Source organism: Diadema antillarum, unplaced genomic scaffold (assembly GCF_040938485.1).
Source record: "Diadema antillarum isolate AM-2024a unplaced genomic scaffold, OU_Dant_1.0 scf00000020, whole genome shotgun sequence".
NCBI lineage: Eukaryota > Metazoa > Echinodermata > Echinoidea > Diadematoida > Diadematidae > Diadema > Diadema antillarum.
The window spans coordinates 2,985,488-3,008,418 of NW_027270909.1; the positions used below are offsets into that span (position 1 = coordinate 2,985,488).

The 22,931-nt window shown below is 37.0% G+C and overlaps 1 protein-coding gene across 1 annotated transcript in view; it reads right to left on the minus strand.

Annotated features, from left to right (window-relative positions):
• LOC139729565 (cubilin-like) overlaps positions 1-22,641 on the minus strand; it is a 79,897-nt gene extending 57,256 nt beyond the window's left edge. The window contains exons 1-3 of the mRNA XM_071640493.1: positions 22,553-22,641; positions 1,142-1,283; positions 189-545 (exon numbers count right to left, since the gene is read on the minus strand). Coding sequence (XP_071496594.1) covers positions 189-545; positions 1,142-1,229 — 445 coding nt within the window. The 5' untranslated portion in view covers positions 1,230-1,283; positions 22,553-22,641. The remainder of the gene's footprint in view (positions 1-188; positions 546-1,141; positions 1,284-22,552) is intronic.
• Between the last annotated feature and the right edge of the window lie 290 nt (positions 22,642-22,931).

A 22,931-nucleotide genomic window follows, 5' to 3' on the forward strand; every position in this document is an offset into this window, starting at 1 on the left:
CTGAACCCTTAATTTTCTGTACTTCATTCCATTTCTCATGCTTCCCACTATGGTTCTTCCCCGAGTAATCATTACCAGTGTTTGGCATTTTAATTACACTTGGATTTATTTCATGAGCCATGTCTTTTGAATGGAATGGGATCATTAATTCAGGTTGTAAAAATTCAAAGCAAAGCCAGATAGTTTACCTAGCGTCGTTACTTCCAATTCGAGATGAAAGCCAGCAGTCTCCTGATCGAGACTTGAGTCCATTGCCAGCCAGATTTTGTCTGTTGGCGTGACGATGTCATCGGGGAGGAAGTCCCCAGACAGCCGAACGAGTACCGTCTCGATATTGGTCGGGTCTCGACCGGTCCCGATGGTCAGAAAGTCCACCCCGTGCTCCAGAGAGAAAGCGGTGAAAGAGATTCGAATCCTACACCCACTTGAGGCCGATACCAGCCACAGCAGCTGCTCGTGATAATCACTGTGGTAGTTGGAAGGGTAGTTCTTGGACTGTAACGTGACGATTCCATTCGGTGGCAGAACGATCTCTATTGTGTCTGCTATAAAAGTCACAAACAGTTCATGGAAAACACATCTGCAACTTAGAATCATAAACAATATGTATTTACTTTCTGCTTACCATCATATTCTGCATAAATACATAAACAAAGTAAAGAGATCACTGCATTCATGACTGTTCCATGTTGTTTTCTGGTCTACCTTTCTAACTGGTCTTTAGAGATAGTCATTTGCACTTCATGGACTCACAACATAAAATTTGCTGTGTTTGAAAGGGACATTTTATTGTATTGCGTGTAATATAATTGTACATTTTGTATAAGTTACTGATGCAAAGACGATATCGAGGAGTAAATTTATGAGTACATGATGGGAGTATATTGATTATAAAACCATGAACGCACAATCGTTATTATGAAACGAATACTCAGGATATAATTTATCATCAGTGGATTAATTTGTTTTGAGAAGCAGATGTGTACATTTACAGACTACATTATGTCTTGTAATCTTTCTCCAGCGGAGACACGATAATTATACCTCCGAGACACGAGAAGAATAATGAGGAAGAAATGAAAAACAAAGAGATATTGGTATTATATTTAAAGAGATGTAAGACATATATTCTCATTCTCACGTTCGCTTGTCTGTGCTAAGCATCTCGATGAAGTGATGCCAAGGCTAATGGTCACAATAAGCCAAGTCACTGTTTTCATGCTGGTCATCGGGCATTGGTAGACCTAGGTCTCTACAAATATTTGCTTTTCCTAACTTTGGTCCTATAAAGAAGACAAATAAAACATCTAGTCATAATCGACACATTTACAATGTCAAAGCAATACTGTTTCGTCACAGCGAGGATTTCTCATCCACCAGTATTTTAGTGTATGATATACATATATATATATATATATACACACACACACACACACACACATATATATATATATATATATATATATATATATATATAATATACATACATAATATGCACATACATAAAAGGTGTTAATGTCCTTCCCCTTTGTCATTACTTCCGTTTTTTCTTCTTCTTATTTTGTCTTAAATATTCGTTTGTTTATTTTTTTTCATCAGAGAAGATGGATAATTAGCCCATATTTGGTATGGTATGGTATCTATTTCGGTATAAAAACAATAAAAAACGGGTGGATTGCCCATATTCAGCGTTGCCGACATGGCAACGCTGTTCTTCCATGGGGGCACATACAATGAATACAATATACAATTTAAAATGGACCCGTACAAAATGAAACCAACGTTTATACAAACATGCAGGTGGAAACACATACAGTAAATGAGAGAAAAAAAAAAACCAACGGATAATGGAAAGGTCTTGAAGGCAATTACTGTAAATATAACAATGAACAAATCAAAATATGTTTAAATATAAAAATGAAGTGTTTGGAATAAAATCCTCAATCATATTTATGCAGTGAAAGGAAAAACAGATTGTAGTAAAATAGTTACTTTGATCAATTTAGATAGAAATACGTAATAAACGAATGAAAAAGAAACTGGAGACTTGTACAAAATGCTTAGATGGATCTACGACAACTTAAGAAAACTAAAATTCGTGGCAAGTGATATGTCAAGGAGAACTAAAGGTGAGGCATATAATAATTGCATCGAAATCAAAGGATAATAATTCAATGGATAAGACAGGTAAAATTTGTAAACAGATTTTAAGAAATATTTTGAAATATGGAATGGGTGGAAAAACTGATTCGGAATTTCAAATGTCATGAGTTGTGAGAATAAAAGAATAGAATAGTATTAACTGGAACGGATTGCATAAATACTCGTTTACATAGGGTTAAAAACATAAGCAAATGACAGAAATTCAAGAGCAAATTCAAAGAATAAATACAACAATTGAAAATTAATACTAGGCATGCAATAACAATATTGAAATAGAAAAAAATAAGAAAAAACTGCTTCACCAAAACAGATTATACCACGATATATTTAACTTCAAGAAAAACAATTGAGGGAGATTTGAATAACAAGTACGAAATAAATCTAAAAACAGTAAAAACGCATTGAAAGAGCTTGATTCCAAAAGGCGTTAAATGCATCATTTTCAATGGATTTAGCGCCTTTTGGAAGCAAACTCTTCATTCAATTATCCTCACATGCTGGTCAGTTTCAGTTTAGTTTATTTTGCACCAAGCATTAAAAATATACACAGCATACAATAAGACATGAAAGTATAAAATGAGATACAAATTCAGAAAAATTCATAGGACATACAACATACAATTAGAAATAATGTGGCGGTATGACTACATACAAAGACAATGCCATTGGTGGGGGAAGCAGCAAGAAAGGAAAAAGCCCTTGTGAGTAGCTAACCCATTTTACTGTAACATACATACCTTTGACAGATTAAAAAAAAGTCAATTAAGTTCACAAAACAAAACAAGCCAAAACAATGCAATCATTACAAAACAAAACTACGGAGGTATGGACGATAACAACAGAGAAGACAGCAACAACAAAAACACCTTCGATTAACTGTGTGTATAATCTTCCAATAAAAATTGCTTGCATTTGATTTTGAAATTATTTATTGATTTTGATGCTTTAATTTCTCTAGGGATAGAATACCATGTATGAGGATCCTGATATAACTGAATATTTAAAAATGAGGTGCGCATGTGATGTAGATGACAAGTGACAGAATTTCTTGTTTCGTAATTATGGATAGTGCTGTTCAGCGAAAAATAATATAAAAGGGATTCTGGAAGTATCTTTTTATAACATAAGGACATTTAAATACCCAACTGTTAAAGATAAATATCATAAAATTGCAGCATTCTATACAAATAAAAAATTGGTTTTGAATGGGCAAGATATGAAGCATGGTGTACGATACGTATTGCACGTTTTTGTAAGACACAAACTCTGTTAAACTGGGTTTTTGATGCATTGCCCCAAACAATAATCCCGTATAACAAATGTGGTAAAACAATTGAGTTATAAATATTTTCAAAAACGCTTTAGACATTGACTTTAACTTATACATAACACCAATATTCTTAGCCAACACATTACAGTTGTTTACATGAACATTCCAGGCCACATTCTCATCAAGTATTAATCCTAAAAACTTCAAAGCTGACACACGTTTTACCTGAGAGGCACAGATATTGACAGAAAATTTTTCAATGTTGCATTTTTTCTTGGTCCTTCATGAAGTCAAGTAGGTGTCAGGAGGCGGCCACTTTACCGGTTTGGCACCTTTCTCTTTGTGATGGATGAATGAATGAATGAATGAAACGGGATCTTTTACGTGAGTTGACTCTCACTGACACACGGGGTGATCTATCACTTGGTCTACTCGCACTTCGTCTAGTAGTTAGTCTCAACCCTCAACCCACATGGTCTCATCCTATCATCGTCTCATCGTCTGCAATCATCTCGTCTGATGACCATTTAGTGCAATTGCCACTTAGCCTCATTACCAATTAGCCTACTTCCAGAATGGCTAGACCCACTTCGTCTAATACCCACAGTGTATTAGACAAAATGGGGGAAAAAGGCGAAGGAGACAAAACTGCAATTAGACCATCTGGTCATTAGACTAAACAATAAGTAACCAAACTGGGCATTAGACCAAGTGAGAAGAAGACCAAAGGGCACTAGACGAAATTGATAGTAGACCAATTAAATGAGTTTAGCCGTAGTGGTGTTGGACGAACTGGGAAAAAGACCATCTAAATAAAATGGAATATCCCTGACCGCTTCACAAAATCGTACCAAAGATACTAAACTAAATGAATAAAATGAAAAAAAAATTAAAATTCAGATATGCAGTTTGGCAATAAACTGGATAGCTGCAGATATTGAATAGGAATTAATTCCTCTACAAACTGCATTTTAGTTGGAAGATAAAAAGCTTTTCTCATGGAATATGAAGGGACATTATGTCATTAGGTGCATGTAAAGAAAATACACTTTAGGTGATTTTTTTTTCAGTAAAAAGAACTCGTAATCTGGTTTTGCTAACCCTTCGCCAGAGTTTAAGCTGAAGAACCCACATTGCAAATTGGATGGATGAAAGGGTTTATGTCTGAATTCTACGTTAATGTGTCTTTGCCTACTCGCTGTACTATCCCCGAACCCGGAATTGTTAGTGCTTCATTTACGTCCACATATTATTTCAATCTTTTGAAATTTCGCCAATTTACTATGCCTTTATTGTGTTTATACGACTGTCTGCTGCTCTGCTGAAGTCGTTAGCGGCTATACTTGTATCATCTCACATTTCCATTACGTAATCACCCTTTCGGTCATCCTTAATTCTGCGGTCTCTTTGTTCCGATTTCCGACATTCCTTTCTCTCCATCTCTCCATCCAAACTCTGGAAAAGTCATTACCGGTCATCCCATTTCCTCTACCACCTACCCCGCTCATCTCATACCAACAACGTTGATGTAATGATTGTACAACGTATATAAAGAATTCCGAGACGTGAAAATAAACACTTGCCATCCGGACATCAAGCGTGCAAGTCGTGTCAAAGCTGACTGTCATGTGTATGTAGTGTATGTACAGAACTACATAAAAGCCTTCACATATTTTATGTTCTGCGTTATGGCTAATCGACTCAACGCAACATTTGACTCACTTAATGACGATGAACTTTGATTTGTTTAGACGCTCCCCTACGAATTAAGTCGGATCAATTCACACTCTTCTGCACTTTTTGAAAAATAGGAGTATTATCAAGCATTTTGATGAATTACAGATATTGTTAGATAATCAATATAAGCAACAAATGTTTTATTTGATAGTTTTAACAGAAACATGATTATCATTTGATATTAATTTACCGTATGCTTTGAATGGTTATGATTTGATTGTAAATAATACATGTAGAGTGAATAGGACCGGTGGTGGGGTTGCGATTTATTTATCTAATTAACTTGTGATGTGATGTGATGATTTTTTGTGATGATTTAAATATAATGAATCATACTGTAGAGTTTTTGTTTGTTTAAATTTCCATCCCTCAAAGTAAAAATATTATAGTTGGTGTTGTTTATAGACCCCCAAATTCCAGTTCTAAATATTTTTCAGACAGTATCACAAATTCATTGCAAAGCCCTCTGTTTGTTAATAAATATGTTTATATAATTGGTGACTTTAATATTGATTTTATTAAGAGTGATGATAATACGTCACAAGAATGTCTTGAATTATTTTTGTCAACGTCTTTTTTTCCATTAATTTCCAAACCTACACGTGCTACAAATCATTCCGCCACCCTCCTTGATAATATTTTTACTATTTCTTTGCAAGTTTTGAATTCTTCTATAATTTTATCCGATATGACCGTTCACTTTCCAGTTATATCATGTTGTTATCTCAAGCATCCGGTTAATAAGTCTTATTTTCCTTCAATTAAACGTAGAGCCACACCGGAAAATTAAGCTAGTCTTGGCGCTAGCTTTAATAGATAGGGTTGATTGGTCAAGTATTTGTGATAATGATGATGTTAATGCATTGTTTAATAATTTTATGGAGATAATTAATAAACATTTAGATGATTGTATTCCCAAATTAAAAGATAGGTCAGTTAATTATAAAACATCCCCTAAACTTCCATGGATTTCGAAATCTCTCCTCCGTTCAATTAATAGGAAGACTAGGTTATATTATAAATTCAAATTGAAAAAAAAAACTGAGGAGTCAAAGAATAAATATCTATCATATAAGAATATTATGACTAAGGTTATACGATCGGAAAAGCGGAAATATTATATGATTCAGATATGAAAATATAAACATGATGAGAATAATACATGGAAGATGTTAAAGCAGGAAATGAATATATCAAAAAAGAAATAGAATATTACAAAAATAAGATTTAATAATAAAATTTTTGAAGATTCCGGTGATACAGCGAATATCTTTAATTCCTATTTTACAATGATTGGAGAGAATCTGGCAAAAGAAGTATCACAGTCTGATACGCATTTTGCAAAATTTTTAGGTCAATCCAATCCCAGTTCTATTTTCTTTGCTCCAATTACGAAATATGAAATAATAGACATTGTTACTGCAATGAATAATAAACGAAGTGCCGGTTATGATGATATAAGTAATTCTATTATATTAAAAGGCAATTATATTTTCTATTGTTGATCCACTTTCTCATATTCCTAATAAATCCATATTACATGGTGTTTTTCCTGATTGTATGAAAATTGCTAAGGTTGTTCCTTTATTTAGAAAAGGAGACAGTTTTGATATAAGTAATTATAGACCTACTTCTTTACTTTCATCCCTATCTAAAGTTTTGGAAAAATTGATATTTACAAGAACGATTAAATTTCTTATATTATCATAATGTTTTTACGAATTCCCAGTTTGGGTTTCGTAAGAAACACAGCACTATTCATGCTCTTTTGAAGTTTATTGATAACGCCGCACACACTATTGATAACCATTCTCATCTTCTTGGTATCTTCCTGGACTTCTCCAAGGCCTTCGATACCATTAATCACGAAATTTTACTTCATAAATTGTCTCATTATGGTATACGAGGGAGGGCCTCGGAGTGGTTCAGGAGTTTCCTGCAGTACCGAAAACAATATGTATCTTTGAACGAGCACAGCTCTAGTCTTGAAGCCATTAAATGTGGCGTCCCTCAGGGTAGTTTATTCGGAGGGGGTATCCCACGAGACCGACACCCACGAGTCATACGGTCCACGAGACCGACATCAATAATAGGTCCATGAGTCATACAGCCCACGAGTTATACGGCTCAGGAGTCATACAGCCCATGAGTTCGACACTACGCATAAAAGGCTCATGAGACCGACACTAAGCAAACATAGCCCACGAGACTGACACTAAGCAATAAAGGCTCATGAGACCGACACTAAGCAAAGAAAGCCCACGAGACCGACAGTAGGCAAAAAAGGCCCACGAGACCGACAATAAGCTAAAAAGGCTCACGAGACCGACACTAAGCAAAGAAAGCCCACGAGACCGACAGTAGGCAAAGAAGGCCCACGAGACCGACAGGATAAACAGCGCCATCTACATGTCAATCACCTGCACAGGGTGTTCCATGAACGGAAAAATAACATACTGGCGGGTGTAATTTCGTAACGAAATCAATTGAAAGATGGTGACCATCTACATAATTATGAACGTCATCAAATATGTACTTCTACATACTTCTGGGGAGGGGGGGGGGGGCAAGTGTGTCAGGGAGCGACATTATAATCAAGTAGAAAAAATTGAATTGTATTCTTCATGCCCCCGCCCCCCCCCCCAAAAAAAAAAAAAAAAATAGAAGAATTAGTATTCTTCATCCCCCCTCCAAAAAAGAGACAAAAAACACAAATGAATTTAACAGAGGACAATAACGATGTATGAATTAATTTTAGGGCATTGATAATTCCATCACCATCGTGCTATTTCTAATAGGCTTTCCCAGTTTTTAGCTAGAATATGGACAAGATATTAGTTTTACCTCTTCTCTTTCCCGATTCACTAGTTACTTATTCTATTTCAGATATTCTACCCTCCTGCTTTGACGTTTTGCAGTAAGATCTATTTGTAATTTTCTCTGTAACTATGATGTAATTCTACTGATTAAAACGCTTTATATCGCAGGGATTCACCTCAATTTTGTGGCTTGTGTTATTCTCCTCCGAACAGTACATTTTATCGTGAAATACAATTGCTGTTTTCATGGATGCATCTGGTTTTTTTCCGAATCCCTAACGCTCCCTTAATAGACGATTACGTTATTTTTTATTTTTTATTGATACTAAATTAACACCCTCGCAGGTTTATTGTAGAAAGATCTGTTACACACTTTTACTGTACTTTGTTCACTTTTTTTTTTTTCACAAACACACACCCATGCAAACACAATTAAAGATCCTGATCATTTCGGGGGGGGGGGGGGGGGGGCAACTGATGGGGTAACACCCTGCTGGAGATGGCAACTCTTCTTTTCCATCTCTCATATCTTCCTATGCTATTATCAGGACACCCTATACAATCTATTGGTCTATAGGTGGCGCTGTTCATCCTGTCGGTCTCGTGGGCTTTCTTTGCTTAGTGTCGGTCTCGTGAACCTCTTCTGCGTAATGTCGGTCTCGTGAGCCTTGTATGCGTAGCGTCGGTCTCGTGGACCTTTTAAGTGTAGTGTCGGTCTCGTGGGCTTTGTTTGCTTACTGTCGGTCTCATGAGCCTTTTGTGCGTAGTGTCGGTCTCGTGTGCCGTATAACTCCTGGGCTTATTTTACTTGATGTCGAATTCGTGGGCTTTATTTACTCAGTGTCGAACTCGTGGGCTGTATAACTGGTGGGCTGTATGACTTGTGAGCTGTATGACTCGTGGGCTGTATGACTTGTGAGCTGTATAACTTGTGGGCTGTATGACTCGTGGGTGTCGGTCTCGTGACGTGCACCCTATTAGGACCTTTACTTTTCATCATTTACATTAATGATTTTTGCAGATCATCCGACATACTTGTTTTTATACTTTTTGCCGATGATTCAAATATTTTTTTCTCCCACCAAAATCCATTTACCCATGTCCATACTGTCAATTCTAAATTAAAAGTGTGACTCAATAGTGTGAGCCAATAAATTATCACTAAATCTTCAGAAAACCAAGTATATGTTATTTAGTAAGTCTATAGAAGTTTTACGCACAGATATCATTTTTGATGACGTTCATTTAGAACGTGAATCTCACATAAAGTTTCTCGGTATTACAGTGGACGATAAACTTTCGTGGAAGCTTCATATTATTAATATTAGTAAAAATATTTTGCGTAATATTGGTATTAGCAATAGACTTAAATCTCATATCCCGTTGTCTTCTTTGTTGACTTTGTATTACTTATCTTAATTATGGAATTTTCGCATGGGGTAGTGCCCATCAAACTTTATTAGATAAACTATTGTTATTACAAAAAAGGGCACTTCGTATTATTTGTAGCGTTTCACCACGTTCCCATGCAGATCCATTATTCGTGAAGTATAAGATTTTAAAAATTAAAGATTTGTTTTTCTTTCAGCTGGGTCAGTTTATGTTTAATTGTAACACAAATGCACTTCCCAGCATCTTTAATTCAATGTTTCCAAGAAATCATTTTTTTTTTTTATTTAGAATTATCCCACTAGGCGATCTAATGAGTTTCATTTACCCCTTCTGAAAACCTTATTTTCGCAAAATCCATTTATTTACACTGGCCCTAGATTCTGGAATTCTTTAAGCTGTGATGTAAAAAACTCTTTATCTTTGAATTCGTTTAAGCGTAAGTTGAAACTTTTTTGTTGAATTCACGCTAAGATAATATACTATTCATTACTTAGCTGGTCTCTACGACCTAAGGGTTCATCGTCAATCATTTAATTCGTCAATCTTTTCATTCATCATCGTGTCACAAATGTACACACTAGTAGTTATGTACATAATATTATGTATGATGTACTGTATGCATGGCTGTTTTAATGTGTATGTACACAGGTTGACCAGATTCATGGAGAACATTCTATATGGTATAGATATAGTACATACAGGCTGACCAGATCAGAGGAGAATTTTCTAGGTGGTATACAATGTAGCTATACAGTACATGCATGTAACAGAAAATACATTATAGCTCACTCAATCTAGAATGATTTCACCCATTCCAGAATGTTCTGGGAAGTGCTTACATGTTTGGCTGAGGGAGGCACTGTCCCTGTAGCCCAATGTGATTGGTAGTTGATTTTGGCAATGTTATAATGCAATGAGTCATCCAGGATTCCTGGAACTTGGACTAGCTAGAATGTGTGGCCCCAGGTTGGAGAGAGTTACAGAATGTGCTAGAAGGGGGTGAATGGATAGTATATAAGCCAGAGAAATTCTGCAGTAGGCAGAGTACCTAACACCACTGCTCTGAGAGCTACGTCACTTTTGGCTCTGAAGCGATTTGTTATAGTCAGCCCTGTGTTACCTGCTGACCTGTTATGTTTGTCTAGATAAGGCCTGGGAGACATTTTGCCTGCAGATAATTAATTTGCCTACATTGGAGAGAGACTCCATTTTTATGTCAATGGACATTGCTACGGCAAAGCTGTGGTGGGCTGGATTCTTAGCTGAACATTATTAAGTGAATCATCATTCAACGCATCAACTGGACGTGGTCGTCACAACGTTAGGACTCTGCACGTTTCGCCGTGGACATTATATCGTGGATTTTACCCCGGATCTATACCGTGGACTATCGTAACCTGCGCCTCTGGAGTTACGTTGGTGGAATTATTCATCGGTGCGTCAAAGATCATTCGTCTGTGCATTGAACATCGTATCTGGACACTTTCAAAGGATTACTTAATACGTGTAAGTGATTCCACTACCGATTTATAACTGTTTCTATTGATCATTGTTGTACTGATGTGACGCCGATTACCAGTCTGTACCCACAATATCACTGTTAATAAACCGCCTGAACATCAGTTGATTGTTTCTTTTGTGCGATCATTCTCGGAGTGATTTTGGTCGTAACAATCGTGTATTTTTTACATTATCTTATTTGTACGGTACAAACTTTGCTCAGCTGCTCGAGCTCTGAAGCACCTCACTTCCCTCTTTCGATTCCGATGTTCAGCGTGTTGGCTTTCCTTTCATGTTTCTTTTTCTCTCTTTCCTTTTTTCCATTATTCTTTTGTGCTTTATAACTTTCAATGGTATACCCTTCTGTCAAGTCATGTAATGTCGTGTGTTTCTCCTTTCTTGTTCTGTCCTGTTTTGTTCTATCCTGTCTTTATGAACAAATATGTTCACATGAAGAATCCTTTGAGTGGTCTACAATTTACAAGCATGCTTTTCAGTGGACCTCTCAATTCTTTCTTTTTTTCCCCTCCAGACATAACTTTGTATCTTGCCGGTATCTATATATATAAAAGTCTCGAACTACTGCTGCTCGCACTTGCTCGGTGCACTCAGGCGGAACGCCAAGGGCATTCATAGGTCATTGAAAAACTGCCTGTGTCATTCCCACTAGGCAGGAGGGATGATGCGTATACACTCGTGCGAATGTGCACTTAGTTAACTCAGTAGTTTATGTCATAAATCCTCTTCATTTCAACCTATCTGTTATCACATCTTACCCACTTGCAAATCGACGTGTCCATAACGTCCTCGAGCTCCTCCCCCCCCCCCCCCCCCCCCCCCCCCCGAAAGCTCTGGAACATGGCAACAATTTAGAGGTGAGTTTTTGTGCGAGTGTTTGTTGAGTTTTTTGATTGAACATGATGTAGATTATCTACGTGTACGTGTGTGCGAGCAGGCGCGCCGGAAGCAGTTTTGGATTGGGGGGGCAAACATTGGAGGGGGCTCAAGATTAGACCATGCATATGTTACACAATATACACATACACACACACACACACACACGCACACACATCTATTATATATATATATATATATGTAAAGTGGCGTACGGTGGGTCGAAACATGGGGGGGGGGGACCATAAAGTAATTTTGACGGTCTGTATGCTTGTGCGTGTGTGCGTAAGCAATAATGGGACTACAATACATTACGGAATGTGATACATTCAACAACGCAGTCATTGAGGAACATTGTAAGTTTTCCTTACATGGATTATGGAATGACGGTGTGAAACGATCGACAAATTATATACTGTCAGCAACATAAGGTGAATGGCATAACAATAAAATGCGAGCGAGCGAGCTTGAAAATTTTGATATTCTACAGTTCCAAAACTGGAGTTTTAATTGTAGCTATATATTTCGCTTTGGAAATAAATGGGGGCGCATCCATATCGGGCGCAACTGCTGGCAATTATTGGCAGCAACATTAGGAGAATGGCATAACGATTCAATGCGAGCGAGCGAAGCGAGCAAGCTTGAAAATTTGACATTCTACAGTCCCAAAACTGGGGTTTGTAGCTATATCTTTCACTTTGGAAATTAATGGGGCGGCGTATCGGGCGCAACTGCTGGCAATTACTGGCAGCAACATTAGGAGAATGGCATAACGATTCAATGCGAGCGAGCAAAGCGAGCGAGCTTGATAATTTTGACATTTTACAGTCCCAAAACTCCCGTTTGTAGCTATATCTTTCGCTTTGGAAATTAAGGGGGGGGGGGCATCGGGTGCAACTGCTGGCAATTACTGGCAGCAACGTTAGGAGAGTGGCCTAACGACTCAATGCGAGCGAGCGAAGCGAGCGAGCTTGAAAATTTTGACATGTTACAGTCCCCAAACTCCCGTTTGTAACTATACCTTTCGCTTTGGAAATTAAGGGGGGGGGGGGGCATCGGGCGCAACTGCTGGCAATTACTGGCAGCAACATTAGGAGAGTGGCATAACGATTCAATGCGAGCGAGCGAAGCGAGCGAGCTTGAAAATTTTGACATTTTACAGTCCCAAAACTTCCGTTTGTAGCTATATTTATCTTTCGCTTTGGAAATTAAGGGGCGGGGGCATCGGGCGCAACTATTGGCAATTACTTTCAGCAACATTAGGAGAATGGCATAACGATTCAATGCGAGCGAGCTTGAAAATTTTGACATTCTAGAGTCCAACAACTGCCGTCGTAGCTATATTTTTCGCTTTAGAAATTAAGGGGTATAGGCGCACCGGGCTCAACTGCTGGATGCGAGCGAGCGAAGCGAGTGAGCTTGAAAATTTTGACATTTTACAGTCCAAAAGCTGCCGTTTGTAGCCATATTTTTTCCCTTTTATTCATATATATACATTTTATTTTCTTTGTTTATTCATTTATTTTTATTATTATTTTTTTTTGGGGGGGGGGCTTTTTGGGGGGGCAAAAATGCGTTTTGCCCCCCCACTTTTTGGATTGGGGGGGCGGCCGCCCCCCCTGCCCCCCCACTTCCGGCGCCTATGTGTGCGAGAACATCGTACTTTGTACCCACTATACGTATACCCACTCGTATGTTTCCGTGGAAGCATTTATACCGTAAAGTGTCTTCATCGTTCGTCTCCCAAGCATCGTGTTTCACCATAGTTTTCTTCATCGTAGTTTTTTACCTCGATTTTTTTTTTGCGGTGCAAGATGTTCTGTGTATTTTTTCTACGGTAGAATGCCATCGTTGATGATCTTCGTGTATTCATTACTAGTTTGCCACCTCCGTTTCATTTTTGTGTACGGCTAATGTCTAACGTAGCTAGCTAACTGTTAGGTCTGCAATGTCTGTATCGCTTGCTGATGTGTTTTGTGAGCTGAGAGTGACTATGAGAGTGACTTTCACACATTTTTAATAGATCTATATTATGTGGTGTTTTTCCTGATTTTATGAAAATAGCTAAGGTTTTCCCTTTATGCAAAAAAGGAGATGGTTCTGATATGACTAATTACAGGCCCATTTCTTTTCTTTCATCTTTATCTAAAATTTTGGAAAAATTGATATTTAAAAGAACGATTAATTTTTTCACTGTTCATAATGTTTTTACAAATTGTCAGTTTGGGTTTCGTCAGAAACGCAGTACCATTCATGCCCTTTTGAAGTTTATCGATCACGCAGCGCATACTATGGATAATCATTCTCATCTTATTGGTATATTCCTGGACTTCTCCAAGGCCTTTGATACAATAAATCATGAAATTTTACTTTACAAGTTGTCTTATTATGGAATAAGGGGGAAGGCCTTGGAGTGGTTCAGGAGCTACCTGCAAAACCGTAAACAATACGTATCTCTGTACGGGAACGTTTCAAGTCTCGAATTCATTAAGTGTGGCGACCCACAGATAGCTTATTAGGACCTTCACTTTTTATCATTTATATTAATGATTTTTGCAGATCATCCGACGTGTTGTCATTTATACTTTTTGCTGATGATTTAAGTATTTTCTTTTCACATCAAAATCCAGATAAACTCGTGCACATTGTTAATTCCGAACTGAAAAAAGTGACCCAGCGGATAAGAGCTAATAAATTATCTCTTAATCTTTTGAAAACTAAATATATATTATGTTATTCAGCAATTATATAGACGCCTTACGTAAAGAAATTATTTTTGATGAGACCCAATTAGAACGCGTATCTCATGTAAAATTCCTTGGGATTACAGTAGACGATAAATTATCATGGAGGCCACATATTATCAAAATTAGTACAATAATTTCACGTAATATTGGTGTCATTGATAGACTTAAGTTTCATATTCCATTGTATTCTTTGCTGACGTTGTATTTCTCTTTAATTTTACCTTATCTTAATTACGGTCTTTTAGCATGGGGTAGCGCTCATCAAACTTTATTAGATAGACTACTGTTATTACAAAAAGGGGCACTTCGTGTTATTTGTGGCGTCCCGCCACGTTCCCATACAGATCCATTATTCACTAAATATAAGATTTTATAAATAAAAGATTTGTATTTTTTCAACTTGGACAGTTTATGTTTAATTTCAATGCACTTCCCTGTATATTCAATTCAATGTTTACAAAAATCAGTTTTTCCGTAATTATCCCACCAGGCAATCTTCTGAGTTTCATTTACCCCTTCTGAGAACATTATTCGCTCAGAATACATTTATATACACAGGCCCTAGATTCTGGAATACATTAAGTTGCGAAATAAAAAATTCTCCTTCTTTGTATTCTTTTAAGCGGAAGTTGAAATCCTTTCTATCAAACCCTCTCTGATTTTTCGTTTTTATCAACCAAGTCCCAACAACCACAGGGTTCATCATCCAACCATCAATCAATTAATCTCTGAAATTATTATAATGAAATATCCATCATATTCCCTGCACAGCTGTATGCAGCCACCAGCTGTTTGAAGCACCTCTTCAATTCCCTCTTCAAATCCCTCTTTCGTTTCCCTCTTTCGTTTCCTTGATCAGCGTGTAGGCATTCTCTTTCTTCCTTCTTTCCTTCCTTCCATTTTTCCGTCTATTTTGTCGAGTCGTGTCCTGTTGCTGTGTGTCTCCTATTTTGATCCGTCTTGTCTTAAATTATACTTGTGCTAAGCATATGCAAATAAGTATTTCATTAGATTTTTCTTGAGGGGTTCACAATCTACAAGCTTTCTTTTTAGTGGACCTCTCAGTTCTTTTTTTTTTCCAACTGAAACATAACCTTGTATTTTTTTTTGCATATACATGCATATATATGTAACTTTATTATTGTATCATTTGATATCACTTGCAAGATGTTTATGTGTACGATTGTGATATGATTCCTAATTTATACTGTGTTATGTTCTGTTGGAAAGAGGAGAAGAATAACATGAAATGAAATGAAATGATGGGAGTGATATTCAGGGTTTAGCTGTGGTTGAGATGATAGTGATGATGATGATGATGATGATAATGAGGCTTCTGGTGATGTTGTACGAACCGTTATGATGAAGCAATTTATTTCATGTGACCATGACATGACGTTGATGATGGCGAGTATGACACGAGTGGTCTAGGCTAGCCTAGGCCAATGTCCCATGACGAGAGTGGCAATGAAACGGGAGCTGATGCTCGCTCGTGCACAGGAGTGGTCTAGATCTAGAGACCTGCATTTATCATTTTTTCCCCTTTTGCTTCTTCACTCGGGTTTAGTGCTACCAAAATGTGTGTCTCTGAAGAAACTCATCCAAAAGCTTGACAATAAAGTTTGCATCAGGTCTATTCTGTAGTAAATATTAGATCTAAATTGCGATGCTGATTTAGTTTTCATTTAGAACTCGATGAAATCCCACTTTCTTTGCTCATTTTTCAACTAATAAATTATTTAGAACTGTACTTAAATTCTGATGTACTGCATTCACCATTGTGTGAGATCAATAAAAAAAAAGAGCCTGCTGAGCAGGTGTTTCATTCTTCCCTTTTCATTTCCTCCATATCCTTTTGGTTTCCTTCCTAGCTGTCACTTTCTTCTTTGACCCTGGATGGAAAAAAAAATCCCATCTTGCCATGTAAAGACAGAACACATACCATCATGAAATATTATGACATTAAAATGATTTTAGAAAAACATGTAAGTGATCAAAATTCTTGTTTGTGAAAATAAATAATAAATGAAAGGTGATTTCTCATGAAGCAGTTCTTTCAAATGTCCAACACTGTAACAGCTTTGATAATGAAGCAAGTTACGTCCGATTTGTTTTTTACCACACAAATCAGATATCGTCACGCACCCTATGAGGAGATCGATGTCACGATAACACGCGTAAGAAATCACTGCAGTTGCTGGGGCAACAAAGATACATGCGCGCTGTAAACATGAATATTGATAAGTTTCTCAGCAGGCTCGAACCTCTGATAGGTGTTTCAGCCAATAAGAGACATTAAAAAATAGATTTCTTTGCATAAATTATTTTTTCAGAGTCCCAGTAAGGATCTCTGTGATTGGTTAAAATCATTTTACAGCTCCTGGCCAAGTCTGAGGTCGTAGAACGCCCTCTTTTGGTCATAGATAATGCAACCCACGCTGGTTGTTGGGTGTGACTAGGATGGGTTAAAGACTCCAAAATCTATATCTAATAATAAAAAATGTGTGATTTGTTATTCTCATGCAAAGTAGATATAGTATGAGATACAAAGGTATGAAATAATCATTTGAAAACACTTTTAATGTAGATCTGGAGGGGCTTTTTGTATAAACACACTTACAAAAGTAACTTCTTGACCTTTGCATTTTTACTATTGCTTATGAATGATATAAAATGATTTGTGGACTGAATATGTCTTTCATTTGAAAAAAAGCTTATCTTGCAATTAGTCCAACATAAAAAATGGAGATGATTGAAATGAAAAAAAAAATGTACAATGCATAGATGAATGAAGATAATTGAGTGTATTATAAGAATAAAAAATAACTGAAGTGTGTGGAATATTTCACATGAATCAAGAAAATATGTGAAGTGCGTGTAATATTTTACGTGAATCAAAGAACTGCCCTTTATTGTTAAAAAAATGAAAAAATGAAAAAATAAATCTACAGAAAAATCAACAGATGAAGAACTACATAAGGACTACGAAAAAATTATCCAAAATAATTCTATGCCAAAAAATAAAAACAAAAACCGCAAAAAATTACAGTTACAAACATAACTACATAAAACTACCAATGATAATTCTCAACTACACAAAATAATATGCAAAAAAAAGAAAAACATCTTTTAAAATCATTTGAAAAGAGACTAAATAAAGATTACTCAATACTACAAAAGATAAAAAATCCAATGCTACTGTATGCCAAAAAAGAGAAAAATTCTGCCATAGAAAATACATTAAAAAAACTATATAATAACTACTTATACAAAACAAAACAAGTTCTATGCAGAAATGACAATAAAAACAAATTTCTACCATAATATTTACAGTTATAAACAACTACTCAATACTCCCCAAACAATAATTCTACTTGCTCAAAACAATAACACAAATGTAAACTATACACCGTTAAACGACACTGTCATCAAAATACAAATCCCACAATTGCGCAAACTATAAAAAAAAATCTTCAGTATGCTTGGGTGACCCGCATCTCGTCATAGTTAATTTTTGTTCATATTCAAATCACATTTCGTCACTGAAATTCTATGAAATCCCCTTCACATACAGAAAAAATGCTGAAAATTCCAATGGAATCACACGTTCACTGATCGATATCGAAAATTTGCAGCTATCGTCGCCAAACGCGAACGATGCGGAATAGTTGTGCGCTAAGGAAGGGGCCCCTCAACTCGTCACCAGCGTTCCCATAGACTTAGCACGTAAAAGACGTGTGCGGGTGACCGTGATGTTCCCATATACATACACGTAAAAGATGCGTGCTGGGACAGTGGTGATAGCATTCTAACACGTATTCCGATTAAAATTTCAGATTTTCGCGAAAAACTGTTCGGTTTTCACCACAATTTGCTTGGTTGTGGTGGCCCTGCCAAGTTTCAAGCGTACTGAACACATTCCCGGTCATAAATTTTTGTTTAGTGTGCTTAAAACAATTTTAGGCGGGGTGACGGTATTCAGGCCCCTGACGAGGTGCGGGCACCTCACTATACTTGACAAGGGACGCCGAGGCGCGTAGCGCCGAGCCTAGCTGCCGAGGCGCGCGCGAGCGCGCGCCGAGGCAGCAGTAGCCCAGCTAGTGCATGTATGTTTTTGTATTTGTTAACTATTACAAATGTATCCACCATGTAAAGTCGAATACATGCCAATGTTATATCTTCTGATTCATTTCGTGTTATGTTTGCAGAAAAAAGAAAGAAGGAATGAAATAAATGAAATGAAATGAAAATCTGTCCTTTTCAGGTAAGTGAAGATGAAACACCTCATTTCTCCCAGATATTTCACTTTTTTATATTTAGAATTTTAACACACGTCTTATGGGGAAATATTTACCCGTGTGAGCCCAATAAACCACACACGGGACCTCCATTTTATGTTCTATTCGAAGGCAGAGTATTTTACCTCTTACTAGAGGGGACGACGGTATGTTTACACACAATATTGCTGAGTGGGATCCGGGAATCGAAACCTTGTCCTTGGGATCTAGGGGCAGCTGCGCTCCCGACTGAGGGAACTCAGGCCCTTCATTTATTTTGATCACCAGGAAATTTTCAGAGTACATCTATCACTGATATAATTCAATGCATGTTTTATACATTGCTCTTAATAAATGATTTGATCATTGTGCTCAACCTTCCGGAAATCCCAGTCATTTAGTTTCACTTTCATGTTTCAAGTATATTTTCATCAAGCAAGGACGGAAGGTGTTGCCTTTTAGTACTTGATTATCATTTTCCGCATATTTATGAAAATAAACAAAAAGAACAGCAGTGAGCAAATACCAGATAATGTAATGCAAACATGATTGCAAATGAAATCATAACATTATAATTTTTTTGTACTTCACATCGAATCATTCATTCATTATCATTCATCTATCCATTTATCTCTTAGTATTCAAGGGCCCGAATTCACGAAGGTGGTACAAATGAAACCATGGTTTAAACCATGGACAAAAACCATGGAGCGCTAAGTGTCGCACGGAATATTCTGTTACGAAATTGGTCATTTCGTCCACAAAATGACCGTATCGTTAACGGAATTGTCATTTCGTGGACGAAATGTTCATTTAGTTACAAAGTGTTGTTATTTCGTTACAAAACAACCATTTCATCGACGAAATGACTGATTTCGTAACGAAATATTCCAATCGACACTTGGCGCTCCATGGTTTTTTGTCCATGGTTTAAACCATGGTTTCATTTGTACCACATTCGTGAATTCGGGCCAATGAGTCCTCTTTCTTTTCTCGGGTATTAGCTAAAATGCCAATAGTAATCTGAGCATGTTATAGAATTACATTGCACGCTACGTGTGGGAATTCAGTTGTTCCTTTTCTTCTCTATTACTTGCGCCTTCTTTTCTTCTTCATCAACATCTCATTCTTCTACCTTCTGCCTATAAAATGCATTTATTTGTAGATACTAAATGTATCTCCTCGTCAGTTTATCATTTTGTGTGTGTGTGTGTATTGGGGGGGGGGGGGGGGAGGGAGTAATGTTCATAATCATGACCATCGAACATGGTTGAATCGGGCTGGCAAAGTTTAGCAGCAACAGCAACAACACAAAACGACCGGGACAAGAGGAACAATTTCACCAGCTTATCAAAGAACACACAATAAGGGGAAATAATAGAAATAACAGAAAACCATTACACTGTGTGAACCAACTTCAATAATTTCGTGATAAACAACGACCAAGTGCACTAACAATTCTTGCTAAATTTACCCCCATGCGGTTTGTTCAGCGAGGTCTGTGACGACAATGCAATCTTCTGTTGAATGAACGATAGTGTAGCAGTAATCTTTTAAAGGTATTAGCCCACATTTGTAAACCTGCAGCAATTGGTTTTATAGTTAGCATGGAGTTTGGGTATGATTGCAGTAACACCTGTGCAAAATTTCGTTCCAATTATTCCATTACTTTCATAAAAATAAATGAAAATGCACCGTATGCATGCGTATAACGCTCGCTAGCTCCGGTCCACGTACGTACTACATGCATGCGATACATATGTAAGTTACATGTACGTAGCTAGCCCGCGCTCGTAATTCGATTATGGGTCGGGTTGACCCGGTTTGAAAATTGATTTTAAGACGATGATTTTCTCTCTTTTATCGAATGGTATAGACAAAGAGCAACAGGTGAGGTATGTTACTGTTATAACTTGTACTTGAAGTCATATTGGACCTGTTTTATGCAGTTTTGATTTTCGTGGGTTTGCAAATGTGGGCTAATACCTTTAAGACATTTGCTTATTTATGATATGCTGGTGGCCACATGAAGCATGAGGCTGTAGAGCTTTGCAAAGATAAATACAAACTTTAGATGGATTGCGTGTTCATGACTCATAATTTGCTCGAAGATGAAATGACGGCGAGGCGAGTGTTTGCGTGCATCGCCATGATTGCAGTAACGTTTTGAAATAGAAATCGATTCCTGGTATAGCATATCTGCTCACTGATGATCGGCAAAGCACACCTATAAGCAAAATTTTGTTAGCAAACTCAAAGAAGCAAAGACATATAGGAAGGGACATTTTCTCATAATCATTTCATTTCATTTCTATAGTCTACATCATACGAATCATAAAAGAGTGCAAATATGTTCATAATCGGTGGTGATAATAAATTGATGATATCTTGTGTATGCCCAAAAACAACTTGCTAGAAATTTTCATGCTTGAACATAAACATTATTCCGCTTATCCAAACATATCACTTTTCCGGATGCCCACGTGACCGTTCCTGTCCAATTAACTGAGTTGGATTATATTTCCACTAATATCCGTAAGGGTATCGGTAATTCAAACACAAGTTTCGGAAAGCACATTTTGTTCAATAATATTAGCTGTTGGATCAAATAGACAAGAGCTGTTGCTGATCGGAACCGATTCCTCAGAAAGCAAACAATTATACATGCGTCATAGATGCCTGGAATGTGTTCAGGCACAAGGAGGACATACACATTATTGAAAATTGATGTTTGTGACTGCTTTTTTTTTCGTCCTGTGACATTGATTTTAGCGTAAAACTTGTAAGGCTCATTTTGTTACATTTTGCGACTTTTGATTCAGTGACCAAGATGCTGTGCATGTCATTTTTTTCTTTGTAATAAAGATAATCACTGTCTTGCTATTGGGTATATATGATTACTAATTAATATTGCAGCACATTTGTGTACAAAAAATTGTTTATTTCTTGGGGCTCAAGTTTTGTGTGCGGCCTTTGACAGAAGTGGGTACTTTCTTTTGCTGTCCAGTGTACATATTTCACAACCAATTCATCATAACAAGAACATTCATGTACGGAAAGATAGGAGACAGAGAAAACAGTATAGATTGCGATGCACGAAGTACCGCTGGTGTCTTGAATAAAACCTAGGTTGTTTAGAGTCCAAAGGTAATCTATAACTCCGTACAATTTCATTACTACGGTTGACAAACAGCATTATGACACCGTAATTATGACATGACGATGTAAAAAAGAAAGCAAATTGCAAAATCAGAAAATATAAACCCGGAATTCAGTGGGGACCCCGACAAACGTGATGAAGATATACTTCGTTATTCATTCTATTCGAACCCTGTTTTAATTTGGTAGGAAAGTTTATCCTACTTTCATAAACGCATAATTATTAGGAGGAAGAACTTTATGAAAATGAATGGGACTCGAAATGAAAACAAAATCCAGGGCCCTGTCTTATAAAACTTGTGCTAGAAATCGATCAATCATAAATCTCTTGAAAGCTGCAATCCATCGCAACCTGTGATTGATTAATTGCAGTTCTCCGTCTTAATTTCAATCATAACTTTTTTTTTATAAGATGGATTTGCATTCTATCGCAAAGTTGTGATTGATTTGTATCAATCACAAGTCTTTATAGGACGGGGCCCAGGTGGTATAAACCAGAAGAAGTTAGAAGCAGGAATATTCATAAAACGTTGGGGCTTGGAAGAAACAAAGTATCTAAACATCACGGGAAAAAAGGTGCTCCTGATTACTTACCACACAGGGATCTTACTGCATGTCCACCCGTCTGAAGATAAGACTTGAATTATACTGAAACATCGTTGCTGACAAGGACACTGCCACACTACGATAGAAAACGGTCAACAGAGAACGTGTATGCCCACTTCCTCAACTGAAATTCCTCGTGTCTTTCAATTCTCCTGCATGCACGAATTCATCGCGCCAACAGTACGTGTGCACGCATGTCAGTCGGAGGTGTGCAGGTCTATGATATACAATATGTGTTTCTCCTCTATCTACGAATCTCTATGCATTCTTTCTTTTCATGTACTCATGTGTAATTTATGTGAACAAGTGGCATAAATGAATGATATATACTAACTGCTTTTTTGTGTGTAGGCGTATTCGATTCTTT